Here is a 21,276-nt window from a genome sequence, read left to right as displayed (position 1 = left end):
CCCACTATAACTCCTTCCCTCGCACCATGAACGCTACACATTGTACGTTCTGATCATCTGGGTAATTTATCAACCCGAACACCATCTCTATTGACGTCAATCACAACTGTGCCACTGTCGGATCCTCTACGGTCCCACTAAAGATATGAGAGTCACCCCTCCTGAACTCTTGCAGTTATCTCACCTCTCTTGTTGATGATGAAGTCTTAGCCACTTGCGTTATTACAACTTTTGCATAACCGCTTGCAGTGATTCCCACATTAGGGCAGTTGTGGGGATGAAATCATTTCGTCAGGTCGATTCACCAATCCCTTGTAGACCAGACTTCTTCTATACCTATCTCTACCTCTAGTAGAGAGTCATTCTTATGCCCTCTTCGAAGTGACATAATCTATATAATGACAACTTTGCATTATCATAATCATATTAACATAATCGACATAACATGTTAAACTTTACATTATCATAATCAATCTACCACATACATCATTTAACTATACCCGTTATTATCTTTAAAAGCATACCTAACGGTGACGGTTTGTTTGCTGGAGGACCATGGGAGTATGTTGGGCCTACATCGTAGGCCGTTCTACCGTACCTAAAAACCTAAGACTCTAATACCAACGGTAACATCTCTAATTTAGGCAAGAAAATTAGGGGAGTTACACTAACACATCAGAATATATCCACAAATATATTTGATTTAGGATATTGAGACATCCTCAGAGTTCGTGGGCCACTCAAGAGTAGAGCAACTTCAGTATCATTGTTTGTAATTGGAGCAAGTTTAGGAAAATGGTTAGTGCTTTATTAAATAAAATTGTTAGTGGTTATTAACGGGATAAAAAGTACAGGAAAATGGTCAGTGATTCATTATAGGTAAGCTCTATTCACAACAACAAAAAGAATTGAAAAGCACAATGGTTAAGATTATTCATTTCAAAGAAACTAGCAGTTCTTTTTATTTCAATTATTTGTTTCGGCATCCTTAGATCAAGGGTAAAAACCAACAAGAGGTTGGGGGTTCGTTGGAGGTTCATGTTGCGGATGGTTAGCGAGAGGTTCTATATTTTCATCTCCGTGGGTAATATCATGAGTGTTTGCTAGAGTTGCGGCATGTGGTTGTGAGTCTTCTGGATCCCTAGACTTTTCGGTTTCGTGTGTAGTTCGCTAGTGATTCGTACAAATAGTTCTCGTCTATGAGTCAATAAACTCGATTTGTACAAAGTTGAACATTATGTACGACAGTTATTCATTGAATCTGATTCTAGTTGGGTTATTTGTTTTTATGTGGTTTGATGAATATTGAAAACCAACATTGTCCGAAAGCCATAGTTTGTGAGTGGTCGTGGTGCCGCCAGAGCATTATGAGTCGACGTGAGTGGGGTGGTTGGGCGTAGATGCACAATTGGGGTGGGCATATTTCAATTGCCATCGCTGTCTTCGCGGTCCATGGAGGGACCAAGGGAGGAAGACATAAAAAAGTGGGGATTTAAAGGTCAAAAAACATGTGTTTTGACCACCCACTCTTGTCCCAACTCCATGCAATGACAATTACTCATGTCCAACTTGTGGGAAACGCAAGAATGTTATTATAGCATGCCGCCACATCCTCTTCATCTAGAAGGCCAGCTTTAGGTGGTGGTGGCAGTTTGTTTACACTCTTTCAAACCCTTTGTGTACGCTTTAATTTCCTGAAGCTGTTGGAACTTTTGTTGTTTTGTGGAAGAAAACTCATCCCCAATGCTTCCAATTTTGAATAAGGATTTCTGATGATTTTGACACGTTTGATCCAAACCCACCGAAATAAATAAAGAACAACTAGACCCGAGAATTTTAAAAGGAGTTGGGTGCTTACAGAACACTGCGTTGGTTCGGAATTGACCAATCAATGGGCGATTTCTTAATCCAAAGTTCAAAAAAAAAAAAAAAAAAGAAATGTGGCTGCTGGGATTCGAGCCCAGGTCTCCACGGCCACAACGTGGAATTCTCACCACTAAACTACAGCCACTTTGTTGTTGAAAACTGCATTTTAAATTATTTTTATCTTTTTTCTGTTTAAATTAGCTAATAATAGTACAATTAAAAATCTAGATAAACCTAAATTATGTGGCTGCTGGGATTCGAGCCCAGGTCTCCACGGCCACAACGTGGAATTCTCACCACTAAACTACAGCCACTAGATACCTTTACTGTTTCCAAACAATATTAAAATAATAAGTTTATATTTAAATGAGATATTTTATTATTTCGAAGCTGATAATTTTCATCCAGATATTTGAATAAATTATTTTCGGGTAAAATACACTGGTTTGGAGTAAATATTGTGATGACCCCTAGATTTAATTTTTAAAATTTGAAGATGATTTTACATCGTTCAATCTCTAAGAACGATAATTAAAATATACAGATATGTTGATATATCATTAAATTGGAGATTTGATATCAATATCAATCTAATATCTTTTATAGACGATCATAAAACATTTAAATAAACTAACAACATCTATAACTTAGTTTGAGGTAAAAGCAATTAATTATTAATTTAAATAATTTTTATAGTTTCTTATTTACAAAAATATTCGTGATATTGATATATTTATAACATATTGAGAAATTTGTGTTAAGATCCGTTTGGATCTCGTATAAAATCTTATGGGTATGGATATGAAATATTATTTAATATGTCTAAATATATTAAATAATTAATTAACATCAATTAATTAATTTAACGAAACCATAGGCAACAAACTAAGTATATTAAATACTATTTAAGATAGTGTCCGAATTTTAATATTAGCTTGGAAATAAGAGAAGCAATTCAAGGCTATTATAAAGATTGTGAAATTTCTTTATCTTATATTCAACCATTTTATAAAATCTGTTTCTGTTTCAATAAAGTACGCTCAAACCAATAAATACTTATCAATTTTGTACCATACATATCATTTATGACAATTTATTTTTCTTTTTTTATTCAACCATTAGAGTATTTCAACCATTAGAGTATCTATAGATGTAACTCTATCATTAGCCGATATGTCCTTTTTGAGTTTTCACTTTCGAGCTTTTCCTCAACATTCTTAATACATGGCTGTTAGAAAAAGGATTCCACACCCTTATTATAAAGTAGGTTTAGTTTTCCTCCTCAACCGATGTGTGATCTTACAATCCACCTTCTTCAGAGCCCAACATCCTCGCTGACGCTCGTTCCCTCTCTAATCGACGTGGGATCTCAGTGAAATTTAAAAAGGGTCATAGATTTGTTTCCCAACGCATAATACTATATAAAGTAGCAACTCCATTGTATGATAACTACTGAGGGGGCCAAGAAATCTGTTAGTAACATATGGTACAAGAAATTCTGGAACATAAATTCTTACAGGTGTATCCCCAAAGCTAAAAGGTTCATCAAACAAGATGAATGCAATTCAATAGTAGAACAGAACTTCACATCCATTATATGAAAACAACCTCTAAACCCCTGAAACAATGGAGCTCATCAAACTCCACATGGCCATGATTGGAACACCATTTCCTAAATTTGTACTCACCAACAGAAACCATTACCTACTCACAAGAATGAATCAGTGGTTTAAAATTGAGAACGCAACACGGATATGAATCTTTGATTTTCATAGTCAGATCAGTTGCTCTATTTATAGAAATACCATTAGGCGATGGTGATGCAGTCTATCTCCATTTTGGCTTGTTCATGGAGACGTTGGATTCTGATATTTTGCCTTTGCCAATTTTGCTTGTATGAGTTTGTCTAAGATGGGAGGCTCCAAGGGAATGGCGTCCAGACAACGCTCTGATGCTGCAACTATCACCTGCACAAAACAGATTTCTGGGTCGTTGCGTTGCGCCGTAAAAAAATGAAGCTAACTGAAAATAGTAATCAAGTGCTAATCAAAGAAGTTACTGTGGCAAACCAGTAAAATTGCAAGGAGTTACCTCATCAAGCAAAAAGTCAATAGCTGCTTCATCATCTGCAATTTCCTTCAGAGGAGTCCTAAGGAACTGCATATCTAACTGAACTTGCTGGAACCCGCTTCGATTAAAAGTCTGGAGTCGGACGAATTCTAGCAAAGTTTTAAGTGAAAGTTTCACTGCAGTTGTTACAACAGATCCCTGCAGTAACAACAAAAAGTCTAAGCTGTCTGATTTTGGATTCATGTGGTGTTGCTCCACAAAGGATTTAACATGGTACCTGAGTAAACTCTACTCTAGTAAAAATCTCTATCTTTTGCTTAAATAACTTTGCTAGATGGGTTTCCAGCAACTGGCTCCGAGCTCTTTGCGTATTAGACCTATTCAACTTTTCCTCTCGGAGTGGATTACTCCGTGATGAGGTGGTGCTTCCATTGCTGTCAGTCCGACGATGCTTACGCGTCCCTTGTGGTAAAATCTGTTTAACTTCACTTCCAATAGCCTCTAACTGATGCAGGAAACAGGCCAGATTAAGAGCCACTCATAGTTTTCCCGAATAAACTAAACAGATTGACAGCTTGTAGGCTCGAAGTTATCCGTTCATTTATTCAAAACATAACAGCATCACAATAACATGAAAATTATAGCACTAATAACTAACAAGGTGAAACAATAGCACTAACCTCTTGAAGGAATAAATCGACAAACATGTGAACCTCTCTGGGTTCCTTGTGCTGTGGGGAAGATAATAAAAGAAAAGAAAGAGTATTGAATAGTGATAATAATAATAAATAGTATGGTAGAAAGTGTATAATCTATTCTCATCCCATGGACGTAATAACCAAAACTCACCTTAACCCAATTTGGCGTTCGAAACCTCTTGGTTAAAAGAACTGATATCCTCTGGCTTCTCATGTTTATATACTGAGATGACAAAAATAAGTAATTGTGATGTACCAAGTGAATGCTAATAGAATGTCGTGGTTAGGATTGTTAAACTGAATGCAGCTAAACACATTCCAATAAGATTTTTTAAAAATCATCCAATTTGCTCCATTATATATATAGCACGCAATGCAAGCTTAAAATATTTCTAGCATTATAATAGGAACGACAGAAATTTGAGCCATACAAGGTGCAGAAACTTTTCACCAGCAGCTCGAAACATTCGGCAAATTTCGGCAGGTACAAAGGCAGGACCATATTCATAACCCCTTGTACCACCACCAGAAAAAGAAGCTGCTATTTCCTGAAATGAAGACAAAAACACCTAAATGAGATGCATAAAGCCTCGATCTTTAGTGAGCTCAACGACATTTGTGGGAACAAGATTCGAATCTACTTCAAATTGGTAGTGAATGAATTTAAGAAACTACAATGATGCCTTGCCTCAGTGATTCTAGGGATGGCAGTTTGTTCAATAAATACTGAAACTTGAGCAAGAACCAAGACAAGCCCAGCAACAACTTTTTCAGCTTGAGTTGCCTCAGGCAAAACTTGACTTTGGCTAAAAGAACTATTTTTTCCTGAAAGCAACATGAACCGGTCAACAAGTGCCCTGAAGAAGTCCTGAAATCCTTCTTGAACCCAATCAACAATTGAGTCCCTCTGGCTGATTGTTAGCCCTGACTGATCTTCAAGAAGCTGGCGGAAGTCCTGAAAAAATTAAAAACACGCAGTGGGGAGAGAGAAATCAAGAGGATGAATAAACAATCTTAATAATCAAAGACGTTTACTATTTAGTATGTTGTGGTACGGTTTTGACATAATGCCGATAATTTCTTCAAGAAAAGAGAATAAAAGTGATATGATCCTAGCTTTCACATAATGCCAACAATATTCATATTAGTGCTTCAAAGGTGATAAATAAGATCATTAGCAGTTTCTACAAGAGAATAAAAGTTAAAGTGTTTTCATACAGTTAGTAGGTGTAGCCAAGTTGTCCAAATAATGCCAACAAAATGCATACCAGTACTTAAAAAATGATAATTAAAAAAAAAAAAAAAAAAAAATCATAAGTGAATTCTTCAAGAAAAGAGAAACAGAATTCAAGTAGTTTTCATATATTACTAGTAGAACATCCATGCTGCCCTGAAGCACAGCCTTCTTGCTGGCCTCCAGTGCAAGCTGCAAGGAGTACTCTTGAACGCCCTCCTCCTTTTTCCTAGTATGAACCTGTGCGAGTGCATCTGTCAATTCACATAGAATTTAACTCAAACTTTTAGAGATCAAAGGACACAAATGTGCTTCTAGAAGAAATCTTGAAGATTATATGCCCTTTATCCTGCGCATGATCTCAAGTAAGTCAAACAACCAACAATCTTCAACAATATTCAACCATTTCTCACTCAACTTTTAGATTTGTTTATATATGTTGCTTAGTGGTTATGGGGAAGATGATAGTGTGAGTAGAAGACCTGAGATGTCTTGCAGGAGACGAGAAAATGTGCATGTGACGTACTGTTTGACAGCAACCTGGGCAGCCTGAATATTACATATGAAAAGTTGAAAGTTCAATCTTAAACTTCATCTTTCTTCGCTTATTCGGACATCTATTCTTGTGATAAAAAAAATAGGGGAAAGTGCAAACATATTTGTACAGGGGAAGGCTAAAAAATGGAAAGAAGAAAAAAATCAATTAAAAACATTATACAAAATAAGACCTTCAAGGAATAATCAGGCAGACCAGCATCATTCAATACTTCCCCAAGTAAAAGCACATCTGTCCATATAATCCCTGCAATTAAAAACAGCTTAAGAATCGCCAGCTAAAAACTTGCCACAAAATTTAGATATAGTTTCTTGTCCAAATATGTGAAATCCCAGCTGTTTTAATACGACCAATGTCTAAAGTCGGTAGCTTCCCTGCAGCACAAAGACGCAACGGAAGAAAACTTTTCTTCTGAAGGTAGTCCCATTATGTAATGAAAATTCTCTATGTGAGGAGTTTCGCACGCAAAATGACCAGATATTTTGGAAACCAAATGAAACTAGCAACCTAAGATATTGTATTGAAGATCAACAAAAGTAAAAAAAATAAAAATAAAAATTGAAGCCAGCACCCAAGGGGGGAAAAGCTTATGAGTTCCATTAAATACACATGAATGCAATTTGTCAAAAATATGGTGTTTCTTGAATAACATTTCAGAAAAGAAAATAATCCATAAATATGACTGGATAAGTTGAAGATTAACAATTACAAGAGATATAGGATAGAAGTATATCACTAACTTGTACAACTTACCAAAAACACGGAGAAGATCTGCCGCACAAATCTGTTTTCTGATAAATTGCTCAATGGCGTCAAAATGCCTACAGAAGAAAAAAGGTGAAAACTCCTTCATGACCAAAATGATCCGTGAAGCCGAACTTTTAGTCAGGTATCGACCAATAAAAATAGAACTTATATTTTAACGTCTAAAAGAACAAACAACAAGAGCGATCAAGTACTTGGTAACCAAGTCCTGAGCAAGTTTTATCAGTTGCCTATCTGAATCTGCAAATATTACACGATAAGCTCGGATTGCCTCTGCAAACTCCCGTACAGATGCCTAACGAAGAAAAAATAATAGAAATGTCATAATTAGTATTGCGGTTGACTACATCCAAAAGTAATTGCCCTTTTTTAAGTTCAAAGCATAAACCTCATGATTTTACTTGCCATAAATTTCAGTTTTTTTTTTTTTAATTTTTTTAATAATAATTTATAATATTTATTTACTAAGATACAGAAACATTCCATAATCCAAAAAAGAAATGAAAGCAAAAGGGAAGATAAGATATTCTCCATGACAACCAATGGACCCACCTACAAAAAATAGAAATTTATTGAATTGAATAGAGTATAAATATTTATCTATTTTGTTGTCTGAAGCTTTATCCAGCGGCCCTTCAATTCAACCTATCGAAGGATGGCTCCAAAAGAAATGAAATATACTAGAGTTACCTACCACAAGTAGAAGTTAGCTTACCTCATGTGAAGCACCATAAACTGACTCAGAAGCATTTCCATCTTTTGAAGAGCCAATCACTAATGCACTACTCAAATCCTCAGCATTAAGCTGAAGATCCAATGTTGATTGTTCCAACTTTTCTAGCAACTTTGCCTTTAAGCTGTCCACCTGCCAATATATTGGCAAATTTTCAAATTATCGCATAGAGAAAATTGTTGATTGTACTTGAGCGATCAGAAGTATTTAATTTTTTACATCTTATACATGCTTCACTTGCCACAAGTGTCAGAATGACCATTGCCCATAATAGGCGTTAAAGAACAAGATATCAGCTTTTGATATTTCCATAAACGTCCTTGAGAAATTTCAATTTAGTAGTTATTGCATGTGGTGTACAATTTTGTTTTATTATCAGGGTAACGATTCTGCAGTTTAAAAAATGTACAAACCGGGAAATCAAGCTGCTTAAGAAGTACTGCAGCCTCCGCTCTCGTCTGTATGGATTCAGAATCTGAGAATAGCTTCTCCTGAAAACACATTGGTCAATCACAATGTAGACTATTTTTATAGGTAACAACACTTCCAAAACATTCAGCAACATTTTAATCGCTATAATTCTTTTTTTATTTTATGGATAACAATAGAAGTTATGTAAATATACCTGCAAGTTTTTCAAAACTATTGCTATTGCTTCTTCTGATGCTCGCTTGCAATCTTGGAATGAGGAGTCTCCATACACCTACCAAACAGATAATAATCAGTTTAGACTTATACCGAGAGCATGGAAGATCTAAAATCCCATTAGCAAAGAAGGAATCTTGCTATATGATTTATGCACCCCATTTTTTGGGGTGGGGTAGAGGCCAAAAAGGCACCTTAAATATTGGCATGGCACCAGTATAGAATCTGACTGCATCAGCATAGGCTTCTGTTTTGATGCACTTTCCAAGTCTAGCGGGTAGATCATATATGAACTGTTCATGAATCATTTCCAGAGAAAAAAAAAATAAGAACTCATATAGAGCCACATGTCAAACCTCACATAAAAGTATAGGAAAGTAAGTATTAAAAAAATCTTGATTCCTGACACATAGAAGAAGATACACAACCACATTCTACATTCTATCGAAATCGTAACTTACATCTACAGTAACTTCTAAAAGCACAACGATACCATCACAATGTACTAGAAAACAATACAGGTTTTGCAAACCCAGTTTTCTTTATTTGCTTAGTTTCATAGAAAGCCTATGCGAATCCCGAGCATCGGATGTCATTTTTAAATTGCAACAATCCTGAGTTATGCTACATATCAATGTGAAAATAGAAAAAGAGAAGTTCAGGATTGAATGCATGAAAAAAACTAGAGGCACTAGAATTCACCACCATATGTCCTATACTTTTTGGTACCTGAACTTTACGAAGAAGGTTTCGTGTTCGATGCAATTTCTCAATGTGCTCTCTTTTTTCAAAGAGAGAAGTATTAACTCCATCACTTCTAGACTGCACAGACAGTATCTGCAACAATTTACAACATAAGTGGTAATCCCTTAATAGACTGCTTAAGAAAAGTAATTATTCTGAATGCACCCATCTAAAAAAGAATATCACGTACTTTTTCAAGTAGTTGTTCCATGTTTGTCTCCATCCCCACGATATTATTATTCATCCTGGGAAATAAAACTTCATGTGCATGGTAAGTAAGGAATTTGAGTCTACTTTATTAAATATGGAAAACAACAGATACAGTAAGGGAAAAAGTAAAAAGCACATGAAATAGGATAAAATTCTAGGCTAATTGGAGTACGATAGATCGCCAATAAGGAGGAAGAGGTATTAAAAAAAATATAGGAGAATGAGGGTAAGAAATGGGGAGAATGAGGGCCCTAAGACCATAAATATAGGACAATGAGGGTAAGACATGGGGAGAATATGGTTTCAGACTAGGGATTTAGTTTTACTAGTTTCATTCAAGTCAATTTGTTAAAGATCTTCAGATCTATATGGACCACATCTGGTGCTCGTGACTTTTGTCAAGCTAAGGTGAAGATTTATTGGGATCTAGATCAAGTCAATTTGGGGTTGGGTCAATGAAACTGCAATCTAACATGGTTTAAACCAAAATTTACATGGTTCGCAAAGCTAGAGACAGCAGAAGGAATGTGAGCATAGCAATTTCAAAGAATGTGAGAGAGGGTCAATATTTAAATAAAAAAATTAAATTTAAAAAAGAAAACAAAACTTTCCTGGAGAAAAATGAAAGAATGCGTAAAAGCATACAAAAGACAAGCCACAAAAGGAGAACGGACTCCAGCCCAAAAGAATTATACACCAAGCTGAAAATTGCAAAAAGTTTAATTAATGGATGACCATAAAGACACTTTAAACCTCGCCATCTTCCACACCTCTTCAATTGCCTTCTCCAACCCTCTAAAAATTCTACTGTTCCTCTCAAGTCACACGCCTCACAAAATAGCACAAAAACAAGCTTGCCACAAGACTCTTCCTTTATTACGAAAATGAGCATTCATCAAAATTTTCTACATTGAAAAATGACCAGCCTTATTACACATCACCTCCACACGGAATACCTTTAAAAATCAACTCCAACGGGAATAAGCAAACTAACAACTCCATAGAAGATGATCAAGATCCTCCAGTTGTCAGCGACAAAGGACATAGAGCACACAAAACAAAGGAATACTTTGCATACAAACTTGGGTGTTTACCATGTAAAACTTGCCAAGCAAAGAACTTCAAGGTTCAATGAAACTAATAGATGGCAACAAGGCTAGGAGCCGCAAGGAAAGCAATAACAGTTTTGAGGCAGACGACGTGAATTTGAAAGCTTTTCATCATACATCTTATGATTGACCAAATTGGAGGCATAACTAGTTCTTGGCTTCACAATACTGAGAATTCCACAGTCATTGTACATTTTCTGTATGCTTGTGGATGGGCTCCGTATCAATGAAAAGTTCAATTCTTATTGACACCAAGGGAGGGACAAAGAAGATGGTTTGTGGGAATGTTGAGGGAACAACTAGGAATTACGAAAAGTTCTCCCCAATTAGGAAGGATAGAAGAATACTAGAAAACACTTCCAAGATGGAAATCCACAAGGAAGCAACAACAACGCTATCCAACATTTGTATAGCAATCCTACTAGCAACCTAAAAAGCCAGACTACTCTCTAATGACAATTCTCACAATGCAACCGTAGTAGCATTTACATATATATAAGAGACAATTTCATTGATATTTGAAATTTACAAAAAGGATGTTTTAACCATGATGTTTACATGAAAAAAACCTTCTCAATTTACAATAAGGGAGGTATGACTATAGCAAACAAAAGTATTAGACAATTTACACCAAGATATAGCATGGTAAACAGCATTGTCGAAGAGCGTTGTATAAGTCAGTGTCTTTTCCATTAATACTCTTTGATTTCTTCCTTTCCACATATTCCAAAAGAAAACCATGATAAAGTTTTTCCATAGCAAGACATTTGCATTCTTAAAGGGGTGATACGTTAAGGTTATGTCCAATAAATTCTTTGCCTCCCTAGGAAAAGTGAGATATCATCCGAAGATATTGAGTATCCTTGTCTAGAAATTCTAAGTGGCTTTGGATTCATCGTCTTTCTTGCATAATGGGCACCAACTTGGATATAGAATGTAGGGCATTCTTGTTTGTAGATTTACACTTATGCTACTGGCTTTATATGCGCTATTTTCCAATGAAAATACTACACCATTTTAGGATGATTTCCTTTCCATTTGTTTTTACCAGCATGGGGTTATTGCTTCTACTTTCTTCTCTATGTCCCATCATTAAAGATTTTGTAGAGAAGAACCCATCAACGCTAGGAAGTCAAGTCAATGAGCCTGCTTCTTTAGACAATACAACTGGGGCAAGAACGAGGCTTAATTCGGCCCATTTTGTAGCTTCATTATCCTTTAAGTTCCTATGAAGCTTCGGTCCCAAAAATTGTTAATAATGATGCAAAGGATTTGTAGTTTCCCTTTAAGGGTAATCTTTGTGCTAACATTGATGCGCATAATCTTTGTTTTGTGGAGATTGATATCTTGTTCTAAGAACCTTTTGAAGGCTTTTACCATCTCGATCATATTTTTTTTATGAAGGAGACATTTGACAAATCAGAGAAGAGGATCATATCATACACAAACTAAAGGTGGTTAAAACTTAAGCCTTCATTACCAACCTGAAAGCCCTTTATCTGCCCTTCGTATTCGACCTTGGTGAGTAAGCAACTGGGGCAATCCATTATCATTATGAAAAGAAAAGGGGATAGTGATCCTCTTGTCGAAGACCCCGTGAGGCATATCTTCCCTCTCGATCTTCCATTGATGATGATGGAGAATTTTGTTGGATGAAATACAGCCCTTCATCCACCTCCATCATTTTGAGCCAAAGCCTTTTGCTACAAGAATGTTATCGAGGAAGGAAAGTTCAATCGACCTCATTGAAGACCTTTTCCGAGTCAAGTTTGATACTACACCTTTTTGTTTCTTTCTTTCTCATTCATCTATAAGTTCATTTTTCATGAGGGATGCATCGAGGATTTGTCGTTCCTCTACATAAGTTGTTTGTTGCTCAGTAATCATGAAAGAGAGGATCCTTTTAAGACATTTTGATAGATCCTTGCAATGATTTTGTATAGTTCAGTCGTACAACTTATGGGGCAAAAGTCGACTACAGTATGGGCATTCATTTTCTTTGAGATCAAACAGAAGTATGTTTCATTTAGGTTGCATCAATTGGGCTCTTGTCAAGATCGTGGGAAAACTCAAAGAAGGTATCATCCTTTGCATATAAGGACATGTAAAAAGACACAATTTCTTAGACAATTTCATCTACGTTACTAAACTTTTGCCTTGTGTCGATAGAATGTCCATGATGGTACTCTTTCATGTCTTTGAAGCAATGATACGATGGAAAATTTTGGATTTTATGTCGTCATCCTCTGGTCATCATTTAACATTTTTGTCTCCAAGATTGTTCTTGCTTTGCTGCCAACAAGATAAGTTCTACTTTCATGAGCTTTTTGGTGTGTGTTGAACTAAACTCTATGCAAATAACAAAGTCTAAGAGAAAACCAAGCCTATACTGGGAAAATAGCTGAATGAATACCTTGCAGAATCTCTAGGGAAGGCTATTGCAACTGCTCCCTTACCAACAGATGGCTTCAGGCGGTTGTAAAACAATTGTGGTCAATTCCTTCTCTTACGACAGGTTTGGACAGCTAAAGGCCTCGTGGCCACCTAAGGGGAGTCTTGAAAATTTATAATTCTAGGTTCAATAACATGATAATTGAGCAGCAGATAGACGGGGGATCTATGTCTTCCTTGGTTAGAGTATGCTGGATAATCAATTAGGATTGGTTGGTCAGATAGAGTGTCATAAGGGGATGATTAGGAAATGAGAGCTTATTGAGGAGTGAAGGCTCAAACAGAGATTCTAAGTTCACCAAATCACCTATAACTTATCCAACCTTCTGTTGTACACAATGTTTATTCATATTATATATCACATACGGCTCTCGTATCATAAACCTAATTTTGCTCAAATACTAACAACATAACCTAGAGAAATCATTGAAATGGACAAACTTCTAAACAACATTCACATTTCACATATGAAAATTGGCTTGATAATTGTTGGGAAAGAAAAGACTATTAACCTTTTTATTGTATCAGTTGCACTGATGAACTTATTGTAATTTTCATAAACCAACATTTGTAGATCTGTGTCAAGATTCTTAATCTCAGCAGCCATTTCGACATGTTTTTGAAGGAGCCCCTCCAAATTCGACTTTTGTACCTACATAGCATGGCAAACTAAAATAAATGAATAAAAAAATTGGATTTCACTACTACTAGTGAAGTTCAAATACAGAGATACATCAATTAATATTGAGCAAAGAATTCCTTTAAACTCCCCTTTGACATCTTTACTAGGGATGGGAATTAAAATTGAATGAGATGAGACTCAAAGTACAAGGACCAAAGTATTTTAACCTTCTTTTTATATATACTTTTGTTCACGAGAAGCTATACTTGAATTGAAAAAAATGAAAGAGTACAAGGCACATACAAAAAAAAAAAACCAACCCCCAAAGAGAGCCCAAGTAAAACAAAAAATAACTCCAATTAAGCATGATAATATATAAGGTGGAATGACAAAAATCCTCACACGCCAAAGCCCAAAGGAAAACATGGAACCTAATAAAAGATCAAACTTCCTTTATGAACCTCTCAACCCCTCTAAAAACTCTATTGTTCCTTTCACCCCAAATGCCTCATAATATAGCACACGTGTCTGCAAGACACAAAAAACAACGCCCATTATGAAAGGTAAGCGAATCATAAACTCCTCTAACATAGGGCTGCAATCTCTAGGTTGACCCAAACTAAGACCAAAGGTCTGAAAGAAACAAGTCCATGATACCCAAACATAATAACAAGACCACAAAAGGTGATTTGTCCTCAGCTTGCTCCCCGACAAAGAATACAATGTTATGAGACCCTATCAAGCAACGTGACCTTCTCAATCCAAGGTGTTAACTTTGCCATGAAGAACTTGTCAAACAAAAAATTACAATCTTAAAAAATTAAAACTATCATGAAAAAGTGAAGACGAAAAGACTGAATAAAGAAGGATTAACCAAACAATAGATAAAGAAATTGCACAAGAAACCCTTAGAAGGACAAGGGTTCCATATATCAAGATCCCTTGTTCCCAAATTAACAAATAAATCCCTAAGCAAAGATAAAATGGTCATAATATTTATAGTTTCATTGTCGGACAACAGACAACATAACCCAAGGTCCATAGAAAAAGTAGAGCTCCCTGATTTGGAAAGGACAAAGGTCACCAAATGGAGTCTCATAGAAGATAAATGGTACAAATGAGTAAATAAAGGGTAGAGGAGTCCATGTCTCAATCAATAATCCTCACAAAAGTAAGCATTCCCCCTGTCACCCACCAAACCCCAAACTCCAAACAAATTACGAAAAGAAAGAGAGCCCCTAAAAGTAGCTTCCCACAAATGTCTAGTAGTGCCTTTCAAAACACCGCAAGAGACCCACCCAGAAGGGAAAAGACCGTACTTGCTCGCAATGACATTCTGCCAAAAAGAGCTTCGACTCTCAAGGAAAGTGTCAAATGTAGCCAATAAGACCTACTTTTGTACCCTCAGATTACGTGTGCCTAGTGTCACAACCTTACTATGAAGAGAGTAAGTTGTGACCCTCACGCCATGACAAGCAAAGGGGCGTCCCTCAAGAGACGCCCATCCGGCCATATGCGGGCCAACGTAGAAGAATGCCATGATGCGATCGAGGAGGACGATGCATCATCCAACACACCACCACGCAAAATGGGTATTGAAGACATGTTGAGACACAGGCATAACAGAGACATCAGCATAGACATGAAGGACAAGATAGGCTTGTTGAAGGGCCGGGTAGGGCCCCGGGCCTTAACCTCAAAAGTCGAGGTTTCGGAAGGAATTTGGTCATACGGTTCGGGAGTTAAGTCCGTCCATATGAAATATGAATGCTCGCCAAGTTTGGTGTCGATCGAACATTGGACGGACAATGCACGACACCGTATGACACCTCACGAAAATCATGTCTACTCCTGGTAGAATGAAAATGGCTCAAAATGTACTATAGGGGGTGTGTTAGCTCTCCACCACCCCTGGGCCCTGTGGCCTAAGTGAGCTACCCTGTGGCACATACGTGTGTCACAGTGTGGGCGAGCGTGCCGAGACGAGTGTCTCGGGCGACTTCCTTTGAAATGGGTTTTTGAAGGACAGTATCGGACGGCACGGGTGTGCCGGTATTGCGCCCTAGCCCGCGTGTTGGAGGTTGCTACATACACCCGCTATCCGGTACGGTATCCGTAAATGACTCGGCATGGGCACGGGAGGGCCTATGCCTCGATAGAACCCGGATGGATGGATGTTCGGGAAGCCCCGATGAGATGAACGACACGCGGGCCCATTCTCGATGGCACGACTGAACGAGTTATGATGGCCGACGACATCCCGAGACTTGGGATGGCGTCAAGACATATGGACCCCGTCGATGGGGATCGAGATGGCAAGATGAGATGCGACGTTGTATTGAGAGACCTTGGCCCGAGTAGAGGCAAGGTCGAGCCGAATGAGTTGGCCTAGCGTAGAGGCAAGTCGGATGTGTCGCAGACGATTGAACATACACGCACAGGCGGCGTGTGTGGTTGGACAAGCTTGGATTCCGCACAAGCGATGTTCGATTGGCGAAGACAAACCTCGCCTAAGGTCCGATGAAGCCACAAAGCCGGGGCGAAAAATATATATGGGGCTTAATTCTCCTTAAGGCTGGTCGTGAGCGTGTATAGATCACGACGCCGCACGGTCAAGAATGTAGGACCGTGACACCTAGCCCTTCAAGCTTGCAACCTCTTCTCACAGAAAGTTTGTGAGTTTACTAACCAACATAGGAAATCCTATGTCCCACACAATATTCACTAAATCAAGGAAAGCCTGCCGCTTGGAAGAGAGACGCTTTTAAATTTTATCTACTACAAGATCCCAAAACCTCCTACTTCTAGGATTGTGGCCAAGAGGTTGTCCCATATAGAATGAAGGAAAAGTCTACCACAAAACCAAATATTTCAAGATTAGTAAACCCTAATGATCACCTTCTGCAGAAGGGTTTACTGAATTTGAGTGGGGCAGATTTTTCATTTGGAGATGGATTCCCAAGATTGTAACAGCACACCCGTTCAAAAAGTAGTATGGTTAGAAAAAAAAAAATGGGATGAAAAATGGGAACCTCAACTCAAGGCGAAACTTGTAGAATTGAGAGATTACTTAGCTAGGTATATCTCATGGATAGCCCTAAAAGCATATTGCTGTACCTTGAAAAATCAGGGGTCATTTCCAAAGAAGATGTTCTCCCAAAGAACTTGACTACTGTAATCTCAAAGCAAAAATTGAAAATTATATTTTCTCATGGACCCCTAATCCTTGGGGATGTAAGGTCTTACACAAAAGATGATTTTCCTTGAAACTGAAGACTCCTAAGTGGTCTGTTACCATTTCTCAGGAAGATCAGAGCCCTCTATTCTTTCAGCCTACATTTTAGAGCCGGCAGATGGTGAGCTGTAAAAAGAGTGGTGGAGTTTGTGGGGAACTTTACAGTAAAGCTCAAAATAACATTAATCAAATACTTCTTTTTAGAGAAATCAATATTTCATTAGTCTAATGAAATACTCAAAACGGAGGAAACCTAGATGTGTAATTATTCGTTGACTGTAATTCTTAATGGAACAGTTTCATTTCAAGCTCCTTCGCACCTTATCAATTAAAATTACTCTTACTAGTTATAAAAAGTAGTTTACTTAATAGAAACTCCTATTCCATACCCCCCCAACCACCCCCCCGCCCAAAAAAAAGGAAGTAAATATTCATATATTCGATACAAAGAACATAATAGATCAAAATGAATAAAAAAAATATACGAAATGAAGAAAAAAGAAAGAGAAGTTTAAGGCATACCAGAATGCTCATATACTGATCAGGATTAAATGAGGTGGTGTTAATAGCTTCTAAAGGAGAAGCATATCGATTAGATGAACCCATGGATGAGCCAGACGTTGAAGCATCAGGGGAGTAGAAACTAGATAGCAGATCCCTCATCCTTTTAGTTTTTTCATCCATTGAACCATTATCAATCTCCATTTCTGCTCTTGCTTCCTCCTTGTAAACTCTTCCGACTGACGTCTATTATTCTAGATAGAAGATCCTGGCTATGGCAGTTACCTTTCGAGCTTACAGCTTATCCTACCTTCTGCAGTATTCACAAACAACATTGTAAGCTAGTTATTTGGCTTCATTACACAGTTATGCGGAAGCACATACCAAGTATTCAGCTTCTGCCCTCTGGAAACGCAAGCAATAGTGATTGTTATTGACAAGAGTATAAGACATTTGATACTCTTTAGTAAATGTGATGAACAGTACCTTCTCTTATTTTCCAGATGTAATAACATTATTAAAAAAATCGATCAAAATATTTTATATAAAAAACATTTATAGCATTCATGAAAAAATACAAATGAGTTCTCCACATTGTCAACAAATTAAAAGATGTTTTCACTTGATATTTCAACATGAATCTTGGACTCCGCATACATATATACTGATTAGCCCTTTATATTGATTGTTCTTTAATAAAGTATTGTCCTCATGAAAGCAGCTCAAATTTCTTTCTTCATAAAGCATTAGAGTACATGATTTAAAGATTACATTTGAGAATATTTTTTTTAATCTATTAAAAATAATTTAATTAAATAATACTACTTTTCCCCTAAGATCTTCATTATGCTCAACAACATATCATTTACAAGACTGTAAAGATGGGGTAACGAGAGGGCCAGTGGAGGGTTGGTTACCCATGGATCAGTCCACAAAAAAAGTTGAGGCTCCATTCCCCACATGGTGGACAAGGTCTTGATACTTAACTGTTTGAAATATTGATATAATCAAATATATTAGCCTAAGTTTTTGGGTTAAGTGGTGATTTAACATACCATCGGTGCAGGAGGTCTATTGTTCAAACCCTTGTAAGGTTATTTTCTCTCCAATTAATATTGAATTATACTTGTTGTGTCTTATACAAATTTCCAAGCACACAATGAAGGGGGAGTGTGGAAGTATTGGTATAATTAAATCCACCGTAACCCATTAGCTTAAGCTTTTGGGTTCAATGGTAATACATTAACAATGAATTTCCGAAGGCCCTTGGCTGTGGATAAAGAAAACCAATTCAAAAAGATTGATCAGCAATAATTTCCTTGTTAAGTTATCCCCCCCATAGAACATCTTTTTCATGGTTGTACCCGCCACACCCATTTGGCAAGAAGGACTTTATTTTAGTCTCTTATGGAATGAAGATTGAGACCTCCATGGTCCAATGGAAAGATGATATTACTCCACCAAACTAGATGTCTTGTGGCACTTTTCTACCACTTGGCCACCTTACTTGGCATGTTAAATAAGGGGAGATAATAGATTGGGAGGTTTAATATTGTGGCTTGAACGAACTTGAGCCTCCCTCTTTTAGAAATAAAAGATGATCCCCATATTGATAGTCTTCTCTGAATCTTATCAATGATTGGTGCCCAAAAGAAAAATATTCTACGGGCACCGTCCATTCTCCCAATTTGCACACATATTTAATGACAGTGCGTTCAGTAACAGTTGGGACAACATTGATAGCAACAATCTTTGATTTATGAAACTTAATATTGTGGTTGGATGACTTTTCAAAAACAACAACCATGTATAGAAGGCGAGTTGGAGAGATAGCTCATCATCAAGTTTGGTGAAAATGAGGGTTTAATTGATATAATTGAAGTTTTTTTTTTTTTTTTTTTTTGATGATCATGTTAAGTGTTGAAACCAATTGAAAAGCCAGGAAACATTTGAGGCTACTGGCTTTTTTCCAAGTAGTAAGGACCCAACAAAATCTTATAAGGTATTGTATATGAAATCATAGGGTAAAATCCCTTTATGTCAAAGCCAGTAGAGTCTAAGAAGATCACTACTCATCATCTTTGGCTTTCTTATTCATCTCTCCCTTTCCTTGAGCCAATTAGATAATTATAGTTGAATTAAAGCTAAATGGGCTAATTAATAATGGTTAACAACACTCCACTGCCCTTCCATAAATTTTCTTTCTGCACACACACTACAAAGAAGAAATCTTGAAGTTGCTGCCTTCTTGCTCTAACTAACCCTATGAATTTCTTTTTCATGGAACTCCAAAACTGCTTGAAGTTGCTTTACTGAGAACTTTTCCACGGTGTCCCAAAGCTGTTTGGAAGTTCTTTCCTAACTAGAGTTTCCAGACTAAAACGAAAGAAACTATTTCCTTTAGCTTCAACCCATTCAACTCTAAATTCTGCGCATCAGAAATGATTAATACCGATTCTATCATTGATTCTGAAAGCAAACTCAGCCAGATCTCAGGAAAGTTTCTATCAACATTATTCAATGGGCATGAACATCAAATGGAGGGATAGCCGTATGCACAAGTCTTTGCATCCAAACTAAAGTCATGAATTGAATGGAAGAAAAACAAAACAAAGCCACTAATTTTTGTGGATCCGTACCCCTTATACCATAATAAAGGGCTGAAGTGTTCAAAGGGTTTTCTGGGATCCAAAATTGAATGAAAGTTGGGCTATAAATAGGCCGTAATTAAACAGATTCAGCGCTTTGGTAGTCACTAACCGTTAAAAAACAATCTCCGGAATAAGGATTGGCTAGGATTAGGACTCTAAGTTATAGAAGAGACTATAAACATGCCATGATCACTCAAGAAAAGTAGGAATCTGAAATCAGTAAAGAAAATTTTCATTTCAAATAGGTTAGAGTTAACACGATTTCAAACTTTGGAAAAAAAAAATCAGTACCATAGAAATTTCTTTTGCAATAACGCCTACGGCTGTTGAGAATTGACTGTAGAAGTGATCAACAAAAAGAAAATTGTTCTTGATTTTTTTGTTTTCTCCGTGAGTGAAGAGAACATAACCCAATGAAAGAAAATAAAGAACAAAATGAAGAACAAAATAAACCTCGGAGTATTGATAAATTGGCGGCTGTGGTGGCGCGATCTCTCCAAGGGCGCGGATTAGGGGCTTAACCACTGTGTTTCTGAGGGGGAGAACAGAGATAAAAACACTGACAGCTCGGAGGGGCGACAGAGTTTGAGAGGGAGAACGGCGGCAATTTAATTGGAAGGTTGAGAATGCAGCGTGCGGCAGCAGAAGCTGAGACGGCGGCCGGCAGGAACGGCCGGATAGAGTGCAGTGGCCGGTGATAGGAGGGGGAGGGGTAGCTGAACGTGAAATGGGATTTAGAAAGAGGAAAAATATTTTTTTAAAAAAATTAATTTAAAAAAAAAAAAAAAAAAACTGTAATTTCAGTTTTGTTTACTTTTCAAAACATTTCTCTCTAATTTTCATTCGGTTTTGGTCTATTTTTAATATAATTTAAGGATATTAGGAGAAAAATTACTATATCATTTTGGTCAAGTAAATATTGTAATAATTAAAAATTAAGTAAATATTGTAGTAATTAAAAATTAAGTAAATATTGTAGTAATTAAAAATTAAGTAAATATTGTAGTAATTAAAAATTAAGTAAATATTGTAGTAATTAAAAATTAAGTAAATATTAGTAATAATTAAAAATTAAGTAAATATTAGTAATAATTAAAAATTAGATATGTGCATTGATATAATAATTTCTTGCTATAAAATAAATAGTTTTTTAAAAAATCAATAACAACGATAAAATGTCAATTTT

At 36.7% G+C, this 21,276-nt stretch overlaps 1 protein-coding gene and 2 non-coding genes across 4 annotated transcripts; all 3 read right to left on the bottom strand.

The window, feature by feature from the left end:
* Positions 1 to 1,939: 1,939 nt before the first annotated feature.
* On the bottom strand, positions 1,940 to 2,011 carry TRNAH-GUG (transfer RNA histidin (anticodon GUG)). The gene has a single exon. It is a non-coding gene; the product is annotated as a tRNA-His (tRNA).
* Positions 2,012 to 2,108: 97 nt separating this feature from the next.
* Positions 2,109 to 2,180, bottom strand: TRNAH-GUG (transfer RNA histidin (anticodon GUG)). Its single transcript has one exon. It is a non-coding gene; the product is annotated as a tRNA-His (tRNA).
* Positions 2,181 to 3,284: 1,104 nt separating this feature from the next.
* On the bottom strand, positions 3,285 to 20,827 carry LOC111810068 (vacuolar protein sorting-associated protein 51 homolog). 2 transcript variants are annotated; one of them, XM_023696618.2, is made up of 22 exons: positions 20,544 to 20,827; positions 17,824 to 17,844; positions 17,461 to 17,752; positions 13,594 to 13,733; positions 9,502 to 9,556; positions 9,297 to 9,404; positions 8,762 to 8,860; positions 8,548 to 8,625; positions 8,336 to 8,413; positions 7,905 to 8,054; positions 7,384 to 7,484; positions 7,178 to 7,245; positions 6,597 to 6,670; positions 6,351 to 6,417; positions 6,004 to 6,122; positions 5,323 to 5,589; positions 5,066 to 5,182; positions 4,786 to 4,857; positions 4,617 to 4,667; positions 4,214 to 4,441; positions 3,958 to 4,134; positions 3,285 to 3,833 (listed from the first exon to the last, which is right to left on the bottom strand). In XM_023696618.2, exons 3-22 carry the CDS (start codon positions 17,641 to 17,643, stop codon positions 3,714 to 3,716), a joined length of 2,352 nt encoding a protein of 783 aa, XP_023552386.1. In that variant the 5' UTR covers positions 17,644 to 17,752; positions 17,824 to 17,844; positions 20,544 to 20,827; the 3' UTR covers positions 3,285 to 3,713. The 2 variants fall into 2 exon arrangements, with proteins under 2 accessions (XP_023552386.1, XP_023552388.1); XM_023696620.2 differs by lacking the exon at positions 17,824 to 17,844 and having other exon boundaries at positions 3,285 to 3,570; positions 3,672 to 3,833.
* Between the last annotated feature and the right edge of the window lie 449 nt (positions 20,828 to 21,276).

This window comes from Cucurbita pepo, chromosome 14 (assembly GCF_057944985.1).
Source record: "Cucurbita pepo subsp. pepo isolate OVF chromosome 14, ASM5794498v1, whole genome shotgun sequence".
Lineage (NCBI taxonomy): Eukaryota > Viridiplantae > Streptophyta > Magnoliopsida > Cucurbitales > Cucurbitaceae > Cucurbita > Cucurbita pepo.
This window is presented reverse-complemented; position numbering and strand designations above follow the sequence as displayed.

Coding starts and splice junctions, on each gene's coding strand:
- LOC111810068 (XM_023696618.2), bottom strand. CDS start 17,643: ATGGAGATTGATAATGGTTCAATGGATGAAAAAACTAAAAGGATGAGG. Junction 5,183..5,322: donor CCATCCCTAGAATCACTGAG/GCAAGGCATCAT, acceptor TCTTCATTTCAG/GAAATAGCAGCTTCTTTTTC. Junction 4,442..4,616: donor TCGATTTATTCCTTCAAGAG/GTTAGTGCTATT, acceptor TTCCTGCATCAG/TTAGAGGCTATTGGAAGTGA.